Source organism: Galleria mellonella, unplaced genomic scaffold (assembly GCF_026898425.1).
Source record: "Galleria mellonella isolate WM207_F2 unplaced genomic scaffold, CSIRO_AGI_GalMel_v1 utg55, whole genome shotgun sequence".
Lineage (NCBI taxonomy): Eukaryota > Metazoa > Arthropoda > Insecta > Lepidoptera > Pyralidae > Galleria > Galleria mellonella.
Genome location: NW_026442115.1, coordinates 5,178,136 through 5,196,734, shown reverse-complemented (window position 1 = coordinate 5,196,734; position 18,599 = coordinate 5,178,136). Strand labels below are relative to the sequence as shown.

General features: G+C 32.1%; 3 protein-coding genes across 7 annotated transcripts; 1 reads left to right on the top strand and 2 right to left on the bottom strand.

The window, feature by feature from the left end:
• Window positions 1-826: 826 nt before the first annotated feature.
• On the bottom strand, window positions 827-3,611 carry LOC113521427 (mpv17-like protein 2). 3 transcript variants are annotated; one of them, XM_031912824.2, is made up of 2 exons: window positions 2,602-2,721; window positions 827-2,159 (listed from the first exon to the last, which is right to left on the bottom strand). In XM_031912824.2, the coding sequence occupies exons 1-2, from the start codon at window positions 2,624-2,626 to the stop codon at window positions 1,507-1,509; spliced, it is 678 nt and encodes a 225-aa protein (XP_031768684.2). In that variant the 5' UTR covers window positions 2,627-2,721; the 3' UTR covers window positions 827-1,506. The 3 variants fall into 3 exon arrangements, with proteins under 3 accessions (XP_031768684.2, XP_031768685.2, XP_026762758.2); XM_031912825.2 differs by lacking the exon at window positions 2,602-2,721 and adding an exon at window positions 2,822-2,940 and having other exon boundaries at window positions 828-2,159; XM_026906957.3 differs by lacking the exon at window positions 2,602-2,721 and adding an exon at window positions 3,382-3,611 and having other exon boundaries at window positions 832-2,159.
• A 173-nt stretch (window positions 3,612-3,784) lies between these two features.
• Window positions 3,785-14,639, top strand: LOC113521260 (nuclear receptor coactivator 5). Of its 2 annotated transcripts, none has more exons than XM_026906745.3 (8): window positions 3,785-3,964; window positions 4,152-4,428; window positions 5,389-5,522; window positions 6,202-6,354; window positions 10,233-10,356; window positions 10,954-11,153; window positions 12,270-12,442; window positions 14,222-14,639. In XM_026906745.3, exons 1-8 carry the CDS (start codon window positions 3,958-3,960, stop codon window positions 14,468-14,470), a joined length of 1,317 nt encoding a protein of 438 aa, XP_026762546.1. In that variant the 5' UTR covers window positions 3,785-3,957; the 3' UTR covers window positions 14,471-14,639. The 2 variants fall into 2 exon arrangements, with proteins under 2 accessions (XP_026762546.1, XP_026762545.1); XM_026906744.3 differs by having other exon boundaries at window positions 3,787-3,964; window positions 6,199-6,354.
• Window positions 14,631-18,431, bottom strand: LOC113521294 (cell division cycle protein 27 homolog). Of its 2 annotated transcripts, none has more exons than XM_026906786.3 (4): window positions 18,246-18,431; window positions 18,084-18,183; window positions 17,759-17,906; window positions 14,631-17,474 (listed from the first exon to the last, which is right to left on the bottom strand). In XM_026906786.3, the coding sequence occupies exons 1-4, from the start codon at window positions 18,267-18,269 to the stop codon at window positions 15,617-15,619; spliced, it is 2,130 nt and encodes a 709-aa protein (XP_026762587.2). In that variant the 5' UTR covers window positions 18,270-18,431; the 3' UTR covers window positions 14,631-15,616. The 2 variants fall into 2 exon arrangements, with proteins under 2 accessions (XP_026762587.2, XP_026762588.2); XM_026906787.3 differs by having other exon boundaries at window positions 18,084-18,159.
• Between the last annotated feature and the right edge of the window lie 168 nt (window positions 18,432-18,599).

The following is an 18,599-nucleotide window of genomic DNA, read 5'->3' as shown; positions in this document are numbered from 1 at the left end:
GACCAACTGACCTGACATCACCCTCTTCTATTTCTCTCAATGGTATCCCGCTAGGGTAAACCGTTGATTATCTATTGACAAAGTTGGCAAGTTTGAGATGGTCTCGAATTTGTTGAAGATGTGGACTAGCAGTCCCATTGCTAGCAATATACCATGTTAAATCGACGTCGAGGTGGTCCCCCCTGGAAACCATCGTGCTGAATTCCTGGAATGTTCACCACGAGGGGCTGACTGAACTGCCTTTTCATTCATACCTATCTTTTTTCATTGGTGCACGGTCAGCGTATACCGTCAGCGCAGGCGGGGTTACCACTTTATTATCATACATTAAAAAAAAACCAACTTCATTCTTGCCTAACATTATTCATAGGTGCTTCGCCAATGTATACCGAAAGTGCAAGAATTCCATTCGAATTTCATCTCTACAAAAACATACTATAAAATCCATTAATAAATGCGAATGTTTGTAACGATGGATGTATGAATGGATGTTTGTTACTCTTTTACGCAAAAACTACTGAACGGATTTAAATGATATTTGGTATACAAATAGGTTAAATCCTAACTTACAACATAGAATACATAATATACTGATACACACGGGTAAAGCTGCAAGATACATCTAGTACATAATTATTATGTCTGTGTACCCACTGCAGTACAACTTGCCATATGGTATTTAAAAATGAATAATGTAAGTTATAGCTCAGCAAATGAAGCCACTTAAATCGTGGTATATCGTAATCGTATCGCCATATCAAAATTAATACGGGGACATGGCATAAACACGGAAAGTGCATCATATCGCTTCAATATGAAGGATTAAGGTTGATATTTATCTACTTCTGAGGTTGGATAGTTCGAAAAAATTAATAATTAAAATCTATATTAAAACATTTTTTATTAAATTGTATAATAATCGAAAACATTACGTAATTAGTTAACAGAATCATAGATACATTTTTAACAAAAAACACTTAATAAAACCATGAAATCAATTAGTTAATTGCTATTATCACAGCACTTTCACTTTATTAGAATATAAATAATAATAATAAATTGGTGCATGATATTACCCTTATATATGGGTTTTTAAGTACAATATGTACCAAACTGGAAGTAATGAACCATTCAGAATTAATAAATATATTGATTTTATAAAGTATACTTAAATATTTATTACAGTCCATAATATTCTATTAGACAACAAATTACTCCATACATTGTCTAAAATTATTGGCTATTTTAAGTAAGTAAATACTTAATTTTAAAAATTAAACTGGTTTAAGTATATTTCGTCAGTAAATTGCTATTCATTACATATATATTTAATATTTATTCCTCAACATTGAACAACTGTATTTTACAGTATTCTGGTTGTTATTAAGTATTGATGATTATCATCTATAAATTATCAGAAATAAATAAAGATTCCCATTTATTGATACCTACTTAAAGTACACTTATGTAATTATGAATTTATTTAATTCTATTAAAAAATTTTCGTCAAGATGATCCATTTTTAGAATCTTTTGGTATACTTTTTAAACTTTTATTATGCTTCACTTGTGATGTATATACATCATAACCTAATGATATTGTATTATCATATAATACTCTATATCTAGTTGGTAAGAAATAAAAATTTACTATTTGCGCAGGTGGCCATACCATCCATTCAGCTCTATAGAGCGTCACAAATTTGTCTTTAACTTCCTCTTTAAAATTCTCTAGTGGATTCTCTTCAAATAATGCTAGACTACCAAAAAATGTAACAATCATTATAGGCGAGAATACCATTTGATCAAGAAACAATTTCTTAGCTACCATATCTAAAGTCTTCCCTACAATCAATTTATCTAGAACTTTGTACCAGTTATGACACAATACTCCTACTGCTACACCAGAAAAGGCCATATGCATTGTCCGTTTGATATCAAATTTCTCTTGTTGGTCAATATAAATTTCATAATGTTGCTCACATATATCACCTAGAGATGAGAGACCCATTGATATGGTAACATTTGTGTAGAATAGATATTTGTCACTAAATGCTACCTTCAGTATTCTCTTAAAGTGTGAAACTGGTCCAGAGGCACGAACACTTGTTGCTATCTTTCTCCATGTTATTCCTAATGATTGCATTTCTTGTAAAGTATCTGAAAAAAAAATATAAATAAAAATATAAGAGCTATTACTAATGTCTCATGTTAAATAAAAAAAAATTATCTATCTATACTTTAGGTTTCTTTACGGTATTTATATTTATTTCCATAAGACCCTTTGATATATAATGAACAATGCCAGTACCTATACACTTATCATGCACTTATAAAAATGAGATTCTACCAGAATAAACACATGCCCAGTTGCCAATGTTTTATTATAAATATTAGAAATATTTTATGTTATAAAAAACAGCATAAACACTATGACTTTTTAAATATAAGAAATATTTTATTAGCCTTCAGATTCTAATTGAGATCTAGTTTTCTGAGACTTGTTATGTTTGACTTGTGAGGTATATATGTCATATCCCAGAGATATAATATTATCATACAGAACTCTAAATCTTGTTGGTAAAAAATAAAAATTAATAACTTGAGCTGGTGGCCACACAATCCATTCAGCTTTGTACAATGTCCAGAATTTATCTTTGACTTCATCAGTAAAGTTTTCTAATGGTTGTTCCTCAAACAGAGCCACAGTAGCAAAAAATGACAATATTATAACAGGTGAACAAATAAACTGATCAAGCATTAACTTTTTCACCACCATGTCAAAAGTTCTTCCAACAATTATTCTATCAATAAAATTATACCAGTTATGACAAATAATGCCAGCTGTTAGACCGGATAATGCCATTTGACCGGCTCTTTCTAAATCAATCTTTCCAATTTCTTGTCTATAAAGCTCATATCTCTGTTCTATCAAGTCCCCAGCAATAGAGATCCCCATAGACAGCAACACATTGGTGTAAAACAGATATTTTCTGGTAAATAATATGCTTATTCCAAGTCTGTAAGTCTTAAATGCTTTAGAAAAAAACCTTCTAAATGTCATTCTAAGGAAAACATGTTTAACCTAAAACAAAATATTATAACAAATAAGTGTTACTGTTTTACAACAACATATTGCATAAGTAAGTACATACTTTCTAGTCTATTGTTATTAATTAAACTTAAAAAAACAATTACGTAAAAATTACAATACTTAATAGAAAAATAAGAAATAATTATCTTTAAATATTAAATACTTAATATTATTATTACTTAATATTCTTAGATGTACATTTACAAATCATAAAAATTATTGAATAAATTCTATCCCGTATAAAAATAACATTTAATACACAATCACGCCAATATTTTTTATACTTACATGCGAAACGATATAAAGAACGCAATAAAATAGAAATAAATAATTTCAAAAATATAATATTACTCAAAACCGTCAAGGCGAAATTTTTGGGCACTATATTATTATTATATAACACCCGTACAAGTAAATAATCAACTTTTTTGCCATGTCGTAACCTAAAAATTAAAAATGAGTTTGAAAAGAAGCAAGCAGTAGATTTAAATTTGAAGGATTTGGATAGCGTAGCAAGTTTAAAACTGAAACATCAAATTTTCGAAATTGACATATGTGAGTTGACATTTGACACAAGACTTTTTTTTTTCTTTTTTTGTGGCGTGACACAAGACTTTCGATGTCTCTAGACTCATCCTGTTAGTACTCAATGCTGACCACAGAGTAAATTTGCTCGTAGTTTAGTTAATAATTTTTGAATTCTGTTTCTTCTGTCTTTGGTCATTCTTGCAACCAAATGCCAAAATAACTAAACAAATTGTTTTTTTGATAATGCTACTTTGAAATAATTTTATAAATATCATTTGTTACAGGAGATAGATCTTCTGATTTGTTGCATTACAGAAACAATAATATCTCATAACCATGGCAGGTACGTTATTAAGATTGTTTTATGACAGAAATTTATTATTTTAATACACTTAATATACGATAGTGCTCAGGTTCACTTGAATAATTAGATAATGTAATATAATTCATTTGTTTATCCTGTTTATCATAATTAATTTCGTCGTCTTTTTATGAAATTCTACTACAAATTATTTATTTTTTTCTGGCAGATAAATTAACTTTGGATAGACAAGCAATGAAAGACCGGTCTACATCACATCTAAGAATATACGTTGGTAGTCTACCCGATAATATTACAACTGAAGATCTCTATGACCACTTTATAACATATGGGCAAATTAATGGTATTGTCATAAATAGAAATTTTGGTTTTGTTCAATTTGAGGAGGAATCAAGTGCTCAGGATGCTATAGCTAAGGCAAATGGTACCATACTTCAAGGAAAAACGTTGACTGTTAGAACGGCACAGCAAAATACTGATAAAAGGTAATCATGATTACTAATTGTGAGTTCCTTTGCAGACAAAGCCCTTCATTCGAATACTTCCCTCATTTTCATTATAGAAATGTACTGTGAAATTATTGTTTTTTAATCTTAGTTATATGTTCAGGATTAATCGTAAGCCATACTCACTATTTATAAGTAAATTTATTGAGTACTTTAATTATATTGTTTAAATTTAAATTAAAGTCATGTATTCATAGGAAAACTTAGGTTTATAACTAAAATTGCATTCAAGTGTTGCAACAAACATGATCATAGCATATTGTAGAGATATTAGCAGAATTTTAATAAATTTGCATAAAATGTAAATATGATAACCAAATCAAATGTGTGATCCTGGTATAGAATAGGCCACCCCTTCCTTTCCCGTAGGTGTCGTAAGAGTGGACTAAGGGAGGGTGTGGAATGGGCAGCAGCGTCCTTCGTAAAACATCTTTAAAGCCTAACTGCGGTTGCCAACCCACCTGCCAAGTATGGCAACTACTGGCAAAACTCCTCTTAAGGGAAAGGCTTATATTCAGCAATGGACAATTAGTGACTGAAATAATAATGAAACCAAAAGTATAAATCAATTGCATTGTAAAATTGAAATAGTTTATATGTTATATAAATATGCATATCTAAACTAATATTATAAAGAGAAAAGATTTTATTTTTATTACAGTTGTCAGTTAAGCACTTATACATTATAATGTATGTAAGTACATAAGTACTTAATTGACTTTAAAAATTCTTTTGCCTATAGAATACTACATTATCAGTGGATAACATGAGCTTTATTTAATTTATATTTCTATCTTTATAGGTAGATACCCATACTTGTATGGGCTGTTCCTAGGATGGATTGGTAGTATAAGCTATGTTAATAAAATATGTTAGCAATTTGTTTTTTTTTTTTAATTGGTATATATTAAAAATAATTTTTTTTTGTTAATCCTAAAGAAATACAGCAGAAGTAGTAGTGGTGCATCCTGAGAAACCGCCAGCAGTAGTACTCACTGATACCCACCTTACTAGCAACGATGAGCCAAGTGAAGACCCATATGACAACTATGGCAACTATGTTGGGGATCAAGGTTGTTGTACTTTTTGTTTTATATTGTTTTAAATGTCGCTATGGAGTGGTTATAAAGCTGTTGTCATATAATAATCAAGATGATGCACTCTAAAGTTTTTTTTACAACACTACTCTCATAGTAAATAAATTAATACAAATAACAATAAATACAAGAGGTATGTAAGTGCATAAAGAATCACATATTCATTCTCAGCTTTATTGTCCACTACTATATAATGTTTATATATTAATTTATTTATATAATTTAAATTTTATTACATTATAAAATAATGTTCCATATTATTCAACAAATCAAACAACTTGATTTGGGCTCAATTTAAAAAAAAATTATACACAATAATAGCAAAGACAATATCAAAATTTTACTACATTGAATTGTGTTTAAATTGTCTAAATTTTATACTATTAATGCTATTAGTGTTATTGTAAGGCTGTTGTTTTTTAATTAAATATCCCGGGGAATTCTGTGATCATTGTTATCCATTTATAAGTGGGTTAACCTCAAAAAAAGGGCAACACTTCTTAAGTCACATAAAAACATATAACAGTGGCTGTAGTTTGTAATTTCATAATGTTATTCTACCAATTAATATTTTATTTTGTGCTTTATTATGCTACTTTCTTGTTATAATGTCATATAATAATTTTTATGTTTTTTTTTTTAATCTACTTAGCAGGTTACAGAGATGAAGAGTATGATGAGGGTTACAACCAGAATTGGAAAGAAAGTCGAGGCGGTGCAAGGGGCCGGGGCCCAGCCCGCGGTCGCGGATGGGGAGGCCGCGGCCGCCAACCTAATTTCCGAGAGCGCTCTCCTCCACCTGTCAGAGGTATTGATATCCTATAGGTACTATTGCAGCCTCAAACATTTATCAACCTATATTAGGCATTTAAATGTTTTCTATCTATCTTTTATGTTAAATTTTTAATATGTATAAAAGTTATAACAAACCAATAGTTATAATGAGTTTGTAAGTTTAAATTTTTATGAACGAAGTTTGAATGTTTAAATCTTTACTAATATTGTAAATGAAAAAGTAAGTTTTATCATCATCATCATCATCATATTTGGCGTTTACTAACCATTGTCGAACAAAGGCCTCCCCCTTGAGGGGTTTCCCCCAATAGTTGCCACGTTTGGCACCTTGGTAATGTTTTAAGACAGACGCTGCTGTTTGTTTCTCAACTATTAAATTCCCTTAGTCGCCTCTTACAACACTCGTTAGAAACGAAGGTCCATGACACAAAAGTTTATTTGTTTATTTAGAATTGTCAGATATATAGTGGGTATGTTTATACTTTTTAAATTATAAAATGTACTGTAATGTACGTAGACTGAATATTTATTTATTACATTACATCTACTGGGTGAGCTTTACAGTCTTCCAATACGCTTCCCCAGGAAATCATCAGTACCATGACGTATATAAAAAAGGAATAATACACATAAATAAATTTAAATTTCTACACACAAACACCTTGTGGTCATTTGACGAATATTAACGTGACATAAACTGATACAAGCTATACAGCACATTTTATTTCGTAATATCATATATTTAGGACATATTAAGAATTTAGAAACTCTCCACATCAGATGGTGTCCCTCTCACACCAGGAGTAAATTAAATGAATAATCTGTAGAATAAAACAATTATAAAAAGAAATATAAACATGTGATTATAAATACCAAACCTTAAACTTCTGTTTTTTTATTTACTACTATTTACATAGCGAGCCACTATCGAGACCGCTGACCCTGCATCGCATCTAAAACTCGAATAAATGACGTAAATGCCTAACTAGGTAATTGCTGACGCTGCAGCACAAAGCTGATCTACGTGACAACTTGAAAACGTACTCCTGGTTCACACTTCGAACTGGACAGTAATTTTAGTTATAATTAGATATATGAATTGCATTTCTGGTTCACACATCGAACTGGGCAATTATTTTAATCCGGTTGTCGTCCTTATAATTGGCACAGTCGGTAGAATACGCGTCAGAATACGGTCAGTGCGCATCGTGATCGGAATCCAGCTCCAAAAATCGGTGCCGGATTTCGATTGGTTGAGCTATCAAGCCTTCATGGAGTGTCTTGACCTAAGAAACAACTCAAAAGGAAACAAGATGCTGCTTATGTAAGTACACTGAATTACCTAGTGGTTGCTTACCTTTCCTTTTGTATTAATTAATTGTGTCTTAGGAAATATCCCAAGATTTTTCACCCTAGGGAATTTCGGAATTTCGAAAATCGCGTACTTTTAAGTCACAAGATCAACATAGTCGTAGGAAGGAGTTTATTTATTTTACACTTTATTGCACCATTTATAAAATAGTAAATACATTTAATTGTAATAAGAAATGATACAAAGGCGGCCTTACCGCTAAGCAATCTCTTCCAGACAAGACAACCTTTGGGTAGAGGACTTTGAGAAAAGAAAAAAAGTCAATTTTTAGATATTAATAGACAATTGAACACTAGTACAATGACTGACTTAGATAATATAATTAAAGCGCTTAGATTTATACCTGAATTTGATGGAAATTCAAATATATTAATAGATTGTGTGACCAGATAATAGTAGAGTAAGAATGCGATGGGAATGCATTAGACAAACTAGCGTTAATAAATGGTATTTTAAATAAAATAGTCGGACCTGTCGCGCGTTTAATTAACACATATGGTATACCGAATGATTGGTTAGAGATCCGCAATGCTCTTACAATGGTATACACTGGCGGGGCAATAGTGAGGAATGATAGGTGAGGATGAAAGCAGTTTCTGTCATAGTGATGAATTCATAAAAATTCATAAAAATAATCAAGATGGTTTCCAGGGGGAATCGCGTGGAGGTCGACCTGATAACGCTCTCGAAATTCTTAAAAAAATCTAAATCAGTTAGAACAGAATAATTGTATGCTCACAGATATTATTATGAAAGTTGTAGAAAATCTGCTTTAAATAATGATGATGATGAAACTATGCATGACCTACTTAACGCAAATACACATGCGGTATACACAGTTTATAAATTTGCTAAATTCGCACAAATATTAGTAATTACTAACGATAATGTAGATAGCTTATTAAGCGAATTAAGTAGGTTACAAAATGCAATAGCACTTTACAGTGCAATGCATTACATCATTCTATGCTAAATATTAATATAAAGATTAGTATGTTAAATAAAGTTTTTATAATAAAAGTAATTTACTAGAATTAGATTTAGAGAGTACTGTAACGTTATTAAATCAGCCTCATATTTTGTCAATCAGATAGTATTTGTATTTAAATTTTCGATAGTTTCCCCACTTAGCTACATTTTACACAAATTAATTATTTTGCCAAATAAGAATAAGCAAACTAGCATTTCTCCTTACCCTCTCCTTGCAATCACTGGAAATATTTACGTGTATATGGAGACTTAATGCCCGAAGTTGGGGAGAAAGGGATTGTTAGTAATGGAGACTAAGAGTCCCATTTCTAGCAATATACCCAACCAGGTCGACCTCCTCGCGGTTCCCCCTGGAAACTATCATGATTAATTCCAGATGAATTCATCGTGATAGGCTAACTGGCCTGTTTTCATCCTCATCGATCACCCTTCACTGGTGCCCCGCCAGCATATCCCATTAGCGCAGGCGGGGTTACCATTTTCATCCAATAAAAAAAAGTGCCCGAAGTTCTGCGTATCTATGTGAGGAAAAATTAAACCATCAATTGCAATCTCAGCCGGATTGTATTTGCAACATTATTGAGGTGAAAACCGCATACTCATCCTGTGAGACGACATCAATCGATCTTGTAAAACCTGCAATGGAGAAGCCGGATGATAGTCACTATGCCATCATATTTCTATGAGTATAACCTACTGAAGTTAAACTTATCTGCGAAAGTGAGAAACACAGCATGCTGAACAAAAGTTTTGTAGCCACTATACCACATAACTGTAAGCTGCGCACAGATGACTTCACCATCATTAAAGTTCATAACTAAATAAAAAGGCAATACTTAATGATAACTAAGATATCACTTACGAGAAGCCGCTGCCATTGACACTTAAGATTAACGCTATGGATCTGGAGAAGCTGCATAAAAGACGAAATACAGTAATACATCTATCTCGAGAATACTTGCTGCATTCATCAACTCATACAACCATTCCACTATATGGTTTAGTATTGAGTACACTCGCAGTCACTCCTATTATCTGAATACGAAGGTATCTACGACTGCATCGCTCAACATCTGAGATGAAAGTTGACGTCACATCATCACGACTACAGTACCGGAGGCAACCAGAAACTGCCGACAGCTACATTCTTTCCCAAAATTGAAAAATAGTTGCTCTTTTGAGGATGGAGTAGTTATATAGCGAGCCACTATCGAGACCGCTGACGTCGCAACGTATCCAACACTCGTATAAATGACGTAAGTGCTTAACTAGGTAACTGCTGACGTTGCAGCACGAGACTGGCCTACTTGACGGCTTGAAAACGCACTTCTGGTTCACACTTCGAACTGGGCAGTTGATTGATTTTAATTTTAAATAGATATTAAAATTTATATTGTAACTGTTATTAATAAAAGTTAATTAGTTTTAATAAAACTTCGTTTTTTTTTTAGTCCTCCGGTTATCGCTAATTTCGCATATTGTATTGGCATAATTTGCTCGACTTTGAAAACCCTAATTTATATTTACAGGCGGTGAATGGTCAGATCGCGGTGGTTACGATAGATATCCACAATCGCGGCCAGACTACCCCCGTGCCTTGCCTGTCTCCGAGAGAAATGACTGCGAAATTATTGTGGTTTCCAAGGCTCTCACGTATGTACCTTTGTAATCTTTAATTATAGAGGGAAAGGATTGTAAGTAATGACAAGGTTAGTCCCTATTGCGGGCTATATATCCTTTTTTTATTATTTATTTTTTTATTAACTTTTAATTATGCTTGTTAATTCTATTCTCTATCACCAAAAGATAAAATTTTGAAAAAATTTATAAAATGTCAGTCACATTTGAATTAAGAGTCATTGTTATTATTAAAATATGAAAATCATATTTTGTAAAATTTCAAAGCTCTTACCAGTCGAGTGAAGCGGTAGTCTTCACTGGACGACCGTTTAAAATTAATAATGAATACGCTCAACGGGATAATAAGCAGACGGGCTGTATGTTTATTTACTACCTTTATAGTATAAAAAAAAAACTAAGATGGAGAAGGATATAGGTTACTTTTTATCTCAGTCAATAAACATATCCTGGTCACGCAGACACAGTAATGCAAGTAAAAAGCTAGATAAAAATGTTTAACTAAATTTGTTTACGTACAATGACAATATTTTTACTGTTGGATAATCATAGTCGCTAAGCCATGATGCGCTTATAAAAAAAAAAGCAATTTTCCTTATTTTTATTTTTCAGAGAATATGCTGAATATATCGAAGGTCGATTAAAACGTCTCGGTATAGTTGTGGACCTCCTATTTCCTATGGAAGATGTGCCAATTGGAAAAGTATTAGGCAACATAGCGTCTAGAGGCTGCTTATACGCCATCCTGGTCATGCCACAAAACCAAGAACACAGATCATTAACATTGACTATTTTACATGGTTTACCACAAGGTACAATTTTAATAAGTAACATTTATACATTATATTTTAATGTAATAACTACTGTCAGTAGATCAGGCTCGCGCTCGCGTCACAGTCGCTCATGACTAAGGATCACGAATTGATCCTGAAACTAGTTGAACTTTCTCGATCTAATTACACGTAAGGTAAAGCGGTAGTTATTACATAAAAAGATTTGTACAGTTTAAATATGTTGTACATGCATATTATGTATAGAAAATAAATGGCATAAAAATGTTTGTATTATGCGAAGATTGAACCCATGTTTATTGGAAGGCGAAACGGTTTGAAACTTTTACCAGAGGGGAGACTTTGTACAAAAGTCGATTGCTTGGGTACCTCTGTCCCATTCGTGTTTCTACCGTGAAGCAGTTGTGTTTGCATAGCTGTGTTTCGGTTTGAAGGGTGGGATATGGCATGAATTTACAGGGTACAGAGGAATAACATCTGAGTCCTCAGGAATGGCAACGCATGGGGGGTATCATGGGCTAAACAGTATACTCTGTTATGTCCATGGTACTGCTCATGTTTATAGGCGACGGTTACCACTTTCCATCAGGTGGGCCGTCAGCTTGTTTGCCATTCTAAGTTGTTTAAAAAAAAACACCACCAAAGTCAGCAATATTATGAATAATTGCAACTAAACTTAAATAGAAGTAATTTCTATTGTAATTCTTCTCTACGTGATAATTTCAATTGTTGAATACCATTCCAATATTATATGAAAATTTGTAAAAATATTTGTATATTGGTTATATAATCACACTTAAATGGTTGAATCGATTGAAGTGAAATTTGGTACATGAGTAGGTTCTAACCTACTTCAGCTACTTTTCATAGGGTTTAACATATTCATTCATGCGAGCAATGTCGCGGGATATAGCTAGTATGTCACTAACGAAGTGTACACAATCTCTCTGGTTAAAGTGATATTTTTTTTTCTGTGGATTGTTTTACTGGAAATTGTTGGCACTTGGACAAATTTGGAAATCGTTTATAAATAAGTGAGAACACTTATTTATAAACGATTGTCGAGAACGACGAACGAGAATCTTACTTGACAGGTTTATATTTCGTGATCACTTATAAAGATGACTTTTCTTCTAGAACATCGCAACATGCCATTAGAGGATGCGCTGCAACTGATATCTAGAAATTTCCAAGAAGTACAACGAGGCGGCCCATCGGGACGGGAAGCTGTCTATGCGTTATTGGGACAGTTAGCTGACGGCCGCACGCTCACTGTTTTACAGTATGACAAAGTTATAGAATATTTACAGGTACATAATTTTAACTTTAATCTAGTTATTGTATGTAAAAATTAAAGATATATGATTGATCACTATGACAATTAGTATATGTATTTTTTGTACACGATTTTATAGTATCCGTTTTTGTAACTCCTCACTAGGTGGCGTTAGCATATAGTAAAAAATTTTAACTATATGTTGTCAGTACATAGAAGATATTTAGGAAAAAAAATAGATTAAAATAATAATATACTGTTTGTCTCTATGTTTAATTATAAAATTAATTTATTTGCTTGAAATGTGGTCTGTACAAATGATCTTAAATAATAATAAGGCAATTCGCCTCATCTAAAGGCATGTTAATTTTGTTTTAATATTTTATTTTGACATGACGCAAAAACTATTGCATTAAATTGAATGCTGTTTTCATAGTTGTGCTCATGAGAGTCCAAATTCAATGTACTTTTATCTTGATTGTCATCTTAACACGTCAATCGCCACGATAATATCAGAAAAAATTTCACATGGGCCATGGTAACTTTATTGGATAGTTTAGTTAAAAATGTATCAAGGAGACTTAATGTATCACAGAATTTCTTTTTGCCAAAATTCCCGGAAAAACAATTTTTTATGTCACACATATATGAAATGCTTTTTTTCAACTGAAACAATATACCATTATATAACTATGTTTATTTCATTTTATTGTTCGTAGTAAGCCAAGAAATTTTCAGGGTTTATTCCTGATAGGCCAAGCTTTCGAAACAATGCAAATGTATCGTTTGCGTCGAACATCTGTGATTGACGTGGCCTTGTGTTGACCAAATCGCATACGTCAGACATATATCTGTGCCTCTAGTGAGAAAGGGTTCAATTCAAAATGGCCACTTTTCAGCAGAGCCAAAAAAATATTTTAAATAAAGAAAAAAAATTCTCCTGCTTTTATTATTTGCTAATTGAACAAGTCAAAGATTGCATTTATAGTAATTTTTTCTCCTCTTTCTTATGAAATTGTCGGTTTTTGTGTAAAACCTATAGTTTTAAAAATAATTATATTATACCTAATCACACTTAACAAAAATATTAAGATTATCATGTGAAAATAGTTTTAAGTTGAATTAAAACTATTTTATTGAAGTATTGAAGAAAAACAATGTTATGTATTTTACGCTATAAAAAATAATTGCTATTAAATGGTGTAAAAGGGTTCAAATCGAACTGATTAATTTTACACAAAAATAAATTAATATTTAAAGGGGGGTTCTAAGTATCTTGTCATTTTTATATGTAGTAGTTTTATTTCTAATTATGACTTTTTTACCACAAATATTTTGTTAATTGTAGCCTTTTACATGTTTACTATCTCTATTGTTTTTAAAGATATCGTTACGATTCTTATATCATTCGAAAGAGAAAAATTTGCTTATTTAAAGTAGCCTAAAAAAGAAAAAGGCTATAACTTGAGTTATACCCTTTCTCACTAGAGGCACAGATATGTCTGACATGGCGATTAACGTGTTAAAATGATCTATTGCATTTTTTTTTTTAATCTTTTGCAAACTTATTAAAAAAACCAAAAACTAGTAGAAAGTAAAGTTTTTTATTATGTAATGATTTGATAGGCTTCAAAATTGTTTATTCACCAAGTTATTAAAGGAGTATGGCGTGAACGATAATATGGCGCGTCTCGTGTTACGGCCGCCGTAGCCAATTAATGAAAAGAAACCTCATTTTATGCTCCCTTTTTCCACAAAGCTTGTTTTCAATTATAATAAAAATTATTATTTAATTGTAATCTTATATTACCAGGAACGCAAGAACCAACAAATAAAAATTGAGCTGGGCGAACCACTCACACCAGCGCCAGCCACGACCAAAACTCAAGTAGATCTCCAAGAAAGAATCTTAAGCATCCTGAATGATAAAAAGGTATCGTCTCAAAAGGAAGCTGCGCCGACGCCACCACCGGTGGCTGCCCCACAAGGAAATCAAAGCACCCTTCTTAAAGACCCTACAGTTAGAAAAGCTTTGGACACTATACTCAAAAAATTTACATAGTTCTAGTTGTAATCTTAAATCTTATTTTATATATACCTCTAATTATAAGTGTCAATGCGGATTTTTGATGGAAATGTTCTAGCAGTGATACTATGAAAAAAAAAAATCTAAAACCTAATGAAAATTGACGAATTTTCCATTTCAAAATAAAATAAAGCTGTAAGTTTAATACATTTGTTTTATTCAATAAGTTCATACATATATAATCAAAGGTGGTCTAGACAGGTCTGTTTAGAATTAGCAGTTCATTGAATTGGTGATGTGAAATGACAAACAGTGCTGTTTTTTTTATGTACATACACACATGAAAGTAATTTGTCAAATACTACAAACTAATATCTGTACTGTACAATAATAACATCAATAATATTTATTCCCATGTAAAGTTGATGTAATACAGAATTTGGGCATTTCTACAAACATTGAAAGCTCAAAATATTTATTATCGTCATTGTATATCAAAAATTAAAAATGTCTACATGCATCGATTGATAAGTTTCGTAGTAACATCCTTTTTAAATAAATTCAGAGAATCCAACTTGATGGACGTATGAAGTCGGCGGTAGTGATCTGCGGCTTTTGAGATCATCTCAACATAATTTAAATATATTATCTTCATGTCCATATTATATTTTTATTTTACACAATTTCTAAAGAATAACATAAACTTAAAACACCCATTACTACCAACAAGACATAATTATTGTGTTATTACAAATTTACTATGGCATTATTATTATTTATACGTCAATGATTTTCATATTGGATAATTGATTTAAAAATTTTTCATTGAGATCAAGGGCCTTCATCGCACAAATATTTAAAAGCATCAACTCTTTCAAAATCCTCTTCATTATCATTCTATAGTTAAGCTATACAAGATATTTATACTAGGATAACATTAGGAATATCCACATCTTAATCTATATAAACATTTCCACAACGCCCTTACTACTACACTGACTAAATGCCATCACACACCCATCGAACCCCATAAAGCTATTATTTGGAAGAAATTTGGTGTCAATGAAGAGCTCGATAGGTGAGCGCGATATTTACAAAGGATCGGTCAGGTACGACTGCACTGCTAACAGTTCCTGTAGGTGTATTTGCAATTCTCACAATCCTTTCATATTTGTCAGAAAATTAAGATCTTTCAGGAGGATCCTCTTGTTTTGAGGGATCAAAACCCTCTTTGATATGTCCACCTGTGCCTTTGGGATCTAAATCTGTGGCCCAACTGAAGTGCATAAGTGCTAAGTGTGTATTTCCTAATTTGTTATGGACCTTACCAAGCAAATAGTAAACTAATGATTCTCTTGGAGCAATATCTTTTAAATGATGTAGATCTGCTAATGCATCTTGCGGTCTACCAGCACGTAATAATACAGAGGCTCTATGAAAACGACACAATGGATTTTCTGTATCTAATGCAACAGCTCTTTCTAATGTTGCTAAAGCTCTATCCATTTTACCTAAAGCAGCCTGTGCTAGTCCTAGCTGACATCTCAATACACCAGAATGGGGATGAATAGTTAGGGCACGACGAATATGAACCTCTGAAGCTTTCCAACGTTCCTGTCTTGCATATACTGTTGCAATACCGAACCAAGCTACATAATTACGAGGATCAATACTGACTGCAGTCCTAAAACTAGCCAGAGCTTTGTCACTTTCTTCAGCAACAGCATATTCATGTCCTAATAATGCATGTGCATATGACATATCTGGATCTATCTGGACTGCTCGTTTAAAGAATTTAAGAGCAGTTTCACGTTCTTTATGAAGAGAAAAACAATTGCCAGATGCTAGCCACGCAATAGGATCTGTTCTATTTAATTCTACTAACTCTTGAGCTAAAGCAGATAATTGTGCTTCTCTCTGTAAATGCCACAAACAGGTACTATAAATATCCATGCCCTCTGTGCGATTTGGGTATTGTTTCCTAATATCTGCAAAAATTTTGGCTGCTGCATCATACTGCGCTAATTCATAATGAGCACGAGCAATCATGGTTTGCACCCAGGGGGAAACTAGCTGCTTTGGAGGTACGTCTTGGAATAATTTTATTGCATTTTTACACTCTAAAAATGCCAATGCTTTATATGCATCACCTAACTCTTTTAATAAATTTAATAGTGCTATACCATTAGAACTCTTTGGAGTTAATGTAGGCGTAACTGCCTCTATAGTTTTATTCCTCTCATTTGATTCAACTGAGTTTGTTTTAATATTTTTAGCAGTCCGTTGTTTATTTTTTCTTGAAGGACTCTTAGGTGCCACAAATTTCCTGCTTGGTGATTTATTATTTTCTTTAACTGAATAACTACTATTGTTATTACTAAAAAGTCTTGATGAACGTCTAGGAGCTGGTCCCAAACACCTCGGGGCTGGGCTGAACACAGCAGACATTTGGGCTCTTAAGGAATTCACTATCTTAGGTATGGCTTTTTGTTCATTAGAATCTGTAAGTGTTGGAGTATATAAGACAGGTGACTCTTCCATTGGTAACATGCCAAATGATGGTGAAAAAGGTATTGGTGCTATACCACTGAACACACTGTGCATACGTTTAACAGGAGCTTGTGTTTCTGGAGTTATGCTTGTGGACATAGTCATGGGTGTCCTAGCAACAATATTATTTGGAGTAACATTAGAATTCATACTAGTATTATTAGGAATGTTAGTATTAACAAATGAAATATTCTCTGAATTACTGACTAGATTCATTAATGATGTTACTCCAAATGAAAACTCTGTATTATTCATTTGGAACACATGATGTGGATCTACTTTCTCTCCTAAATTACATAATTGCATAAATGATTTCCACATGAATGGATTTAATGACAATGCTTTCCTATGAGCTTCTGCTGCTTTTCCTCTTCTTTCTGTGATATTATAAATCTTAGCAAGGACTTGCAATGCAAAAGGTGCTTGTTCCCCAAATTCAGATGCAACAATATCTAGATTTGATCCAATTGCAATTTCAGCATCTTTATATCTGCAAATATAAGTATTACTTAAACTAAATTAAATTTGTTAAATATAATGAGACATAATTCATAGAAAATGTAATTTATTTATTAATGCTGATAGATATTATTATAAAGGAATTTAGATAACTTTTCAACGTATTTGTAATGAGTTTAATATAGCTTACACATAAATTTGTTATAAAACATCATCATCATGAACAACATATTTTTGTCTTCTATTCTGACTTTAATTTGGTATCTTCCTTGTCAATAAAACAAATATGTATTTATAACAGAACAGATTACTTACAACTTTAGGTCTAATGAACATTTTGCTAGCAAAAATCTTGCTTGTGGTAATGTTAGATGTGTATTTTGTAGTAAATTATGCGCTTCATTCACGCGTCCGGATCTATAATAGCATGTGCCCAGCAAAAATGCTGTTTCCTCTGATGAAACTAAAAGGAAAAAATTCACATTATTCTCTACATTAAAAATGAATCTGTAAAAAATAAGTGCATACTAAACTTTGAAAAGTACTAGTTGCGTAAAAATCAATATTACAAGTAAAATGCAGGTTGATTATTATTCAACAGTGTACAACTTTGTGGGTACGAAAATGAATTATAATTTACCTTCAGCGTGCAATCTCTCTGCCAAAAATATAGCATTGTCATATTCATAGTTATTGAGACAATCCCAAACGATCACCTGTTGGAAATTCAAACGATTTATCTTAGATGATTTTAAGCCAAATGCAATGACAGTTCCCAATTACCGTAGCAATGTATACTCACTTGTATTGGTTCTTGAACAATCATTGTTGAAGTTACTACACTCTTATAAAATAATAAATTATACAATATATTTCACATTGCAAGCCAAGTTCATTACAAATTCACAAACTAAATTAGATCGTTTCTTTTACGACGGACATTTTCATTTCAGTTTGTTGATTGTCTATGATATAGAAATATGAAAGACAAGACGAAACAAAAGCATTAAATAATGTTGCAACTTCGAAATATAATAATTTAGCGATATCCAATATCTATGTGGTAAGACACCGTAAACGATAAAATTTTGTTGCATATACACATTTATTGCCACTTGCTTGAAGAACATAAACAGAACTATTTTTTCTTTCTTGC

Coding starts and splice junctions, on each gene's coding strand:
- LOC113521260 (XM_026906744.3), top strand. Junction 4,429..5,388: donor CAGCAAAATACTGATAAAAG/GTAATCATGATT, acceptor TTAATCCTAAAG/AAATACAGCAGAAGTAGTAG. Junction 10,357..10,953: donor GTGGTTTCCAAGGCTCTCAC/GTATGTACCTTT, acceptor TTTATTTTTCAG/AGAATATGCTGAATATATCG.
- LOC113521294 (XM_026906786.3), bottom strand. CDS start 18,269: ATGATTGTTCAAGAACCAATACAA. Junction 18,184..18,245: donor TTGTTCAAGAACCAATACAA/GTGAGTATACAT, acceptor AAATCATCTAAG/ATAAATCGTTTGAATTTCCA. Junction 17,907..18,083: donor AGAGAGATTGCACGCTGAAG/GTAAATTATAAT, acceptor TTTTCCTTTTAG/TTTCATCAGAGGAAACAGCA.
- LOC113521427 (XM_031912824.2), bottom strand. CDS start 2,626: ATGGATTGTGTGGCCACCAGCTCAA. Junction 2,160..2,601: donor TTGTGTGGCCACCAGCTCAA/GTTATTAATTTT, acceptor TTTTTTTTTCAG/ATACTTTACAAGAAATGCAA.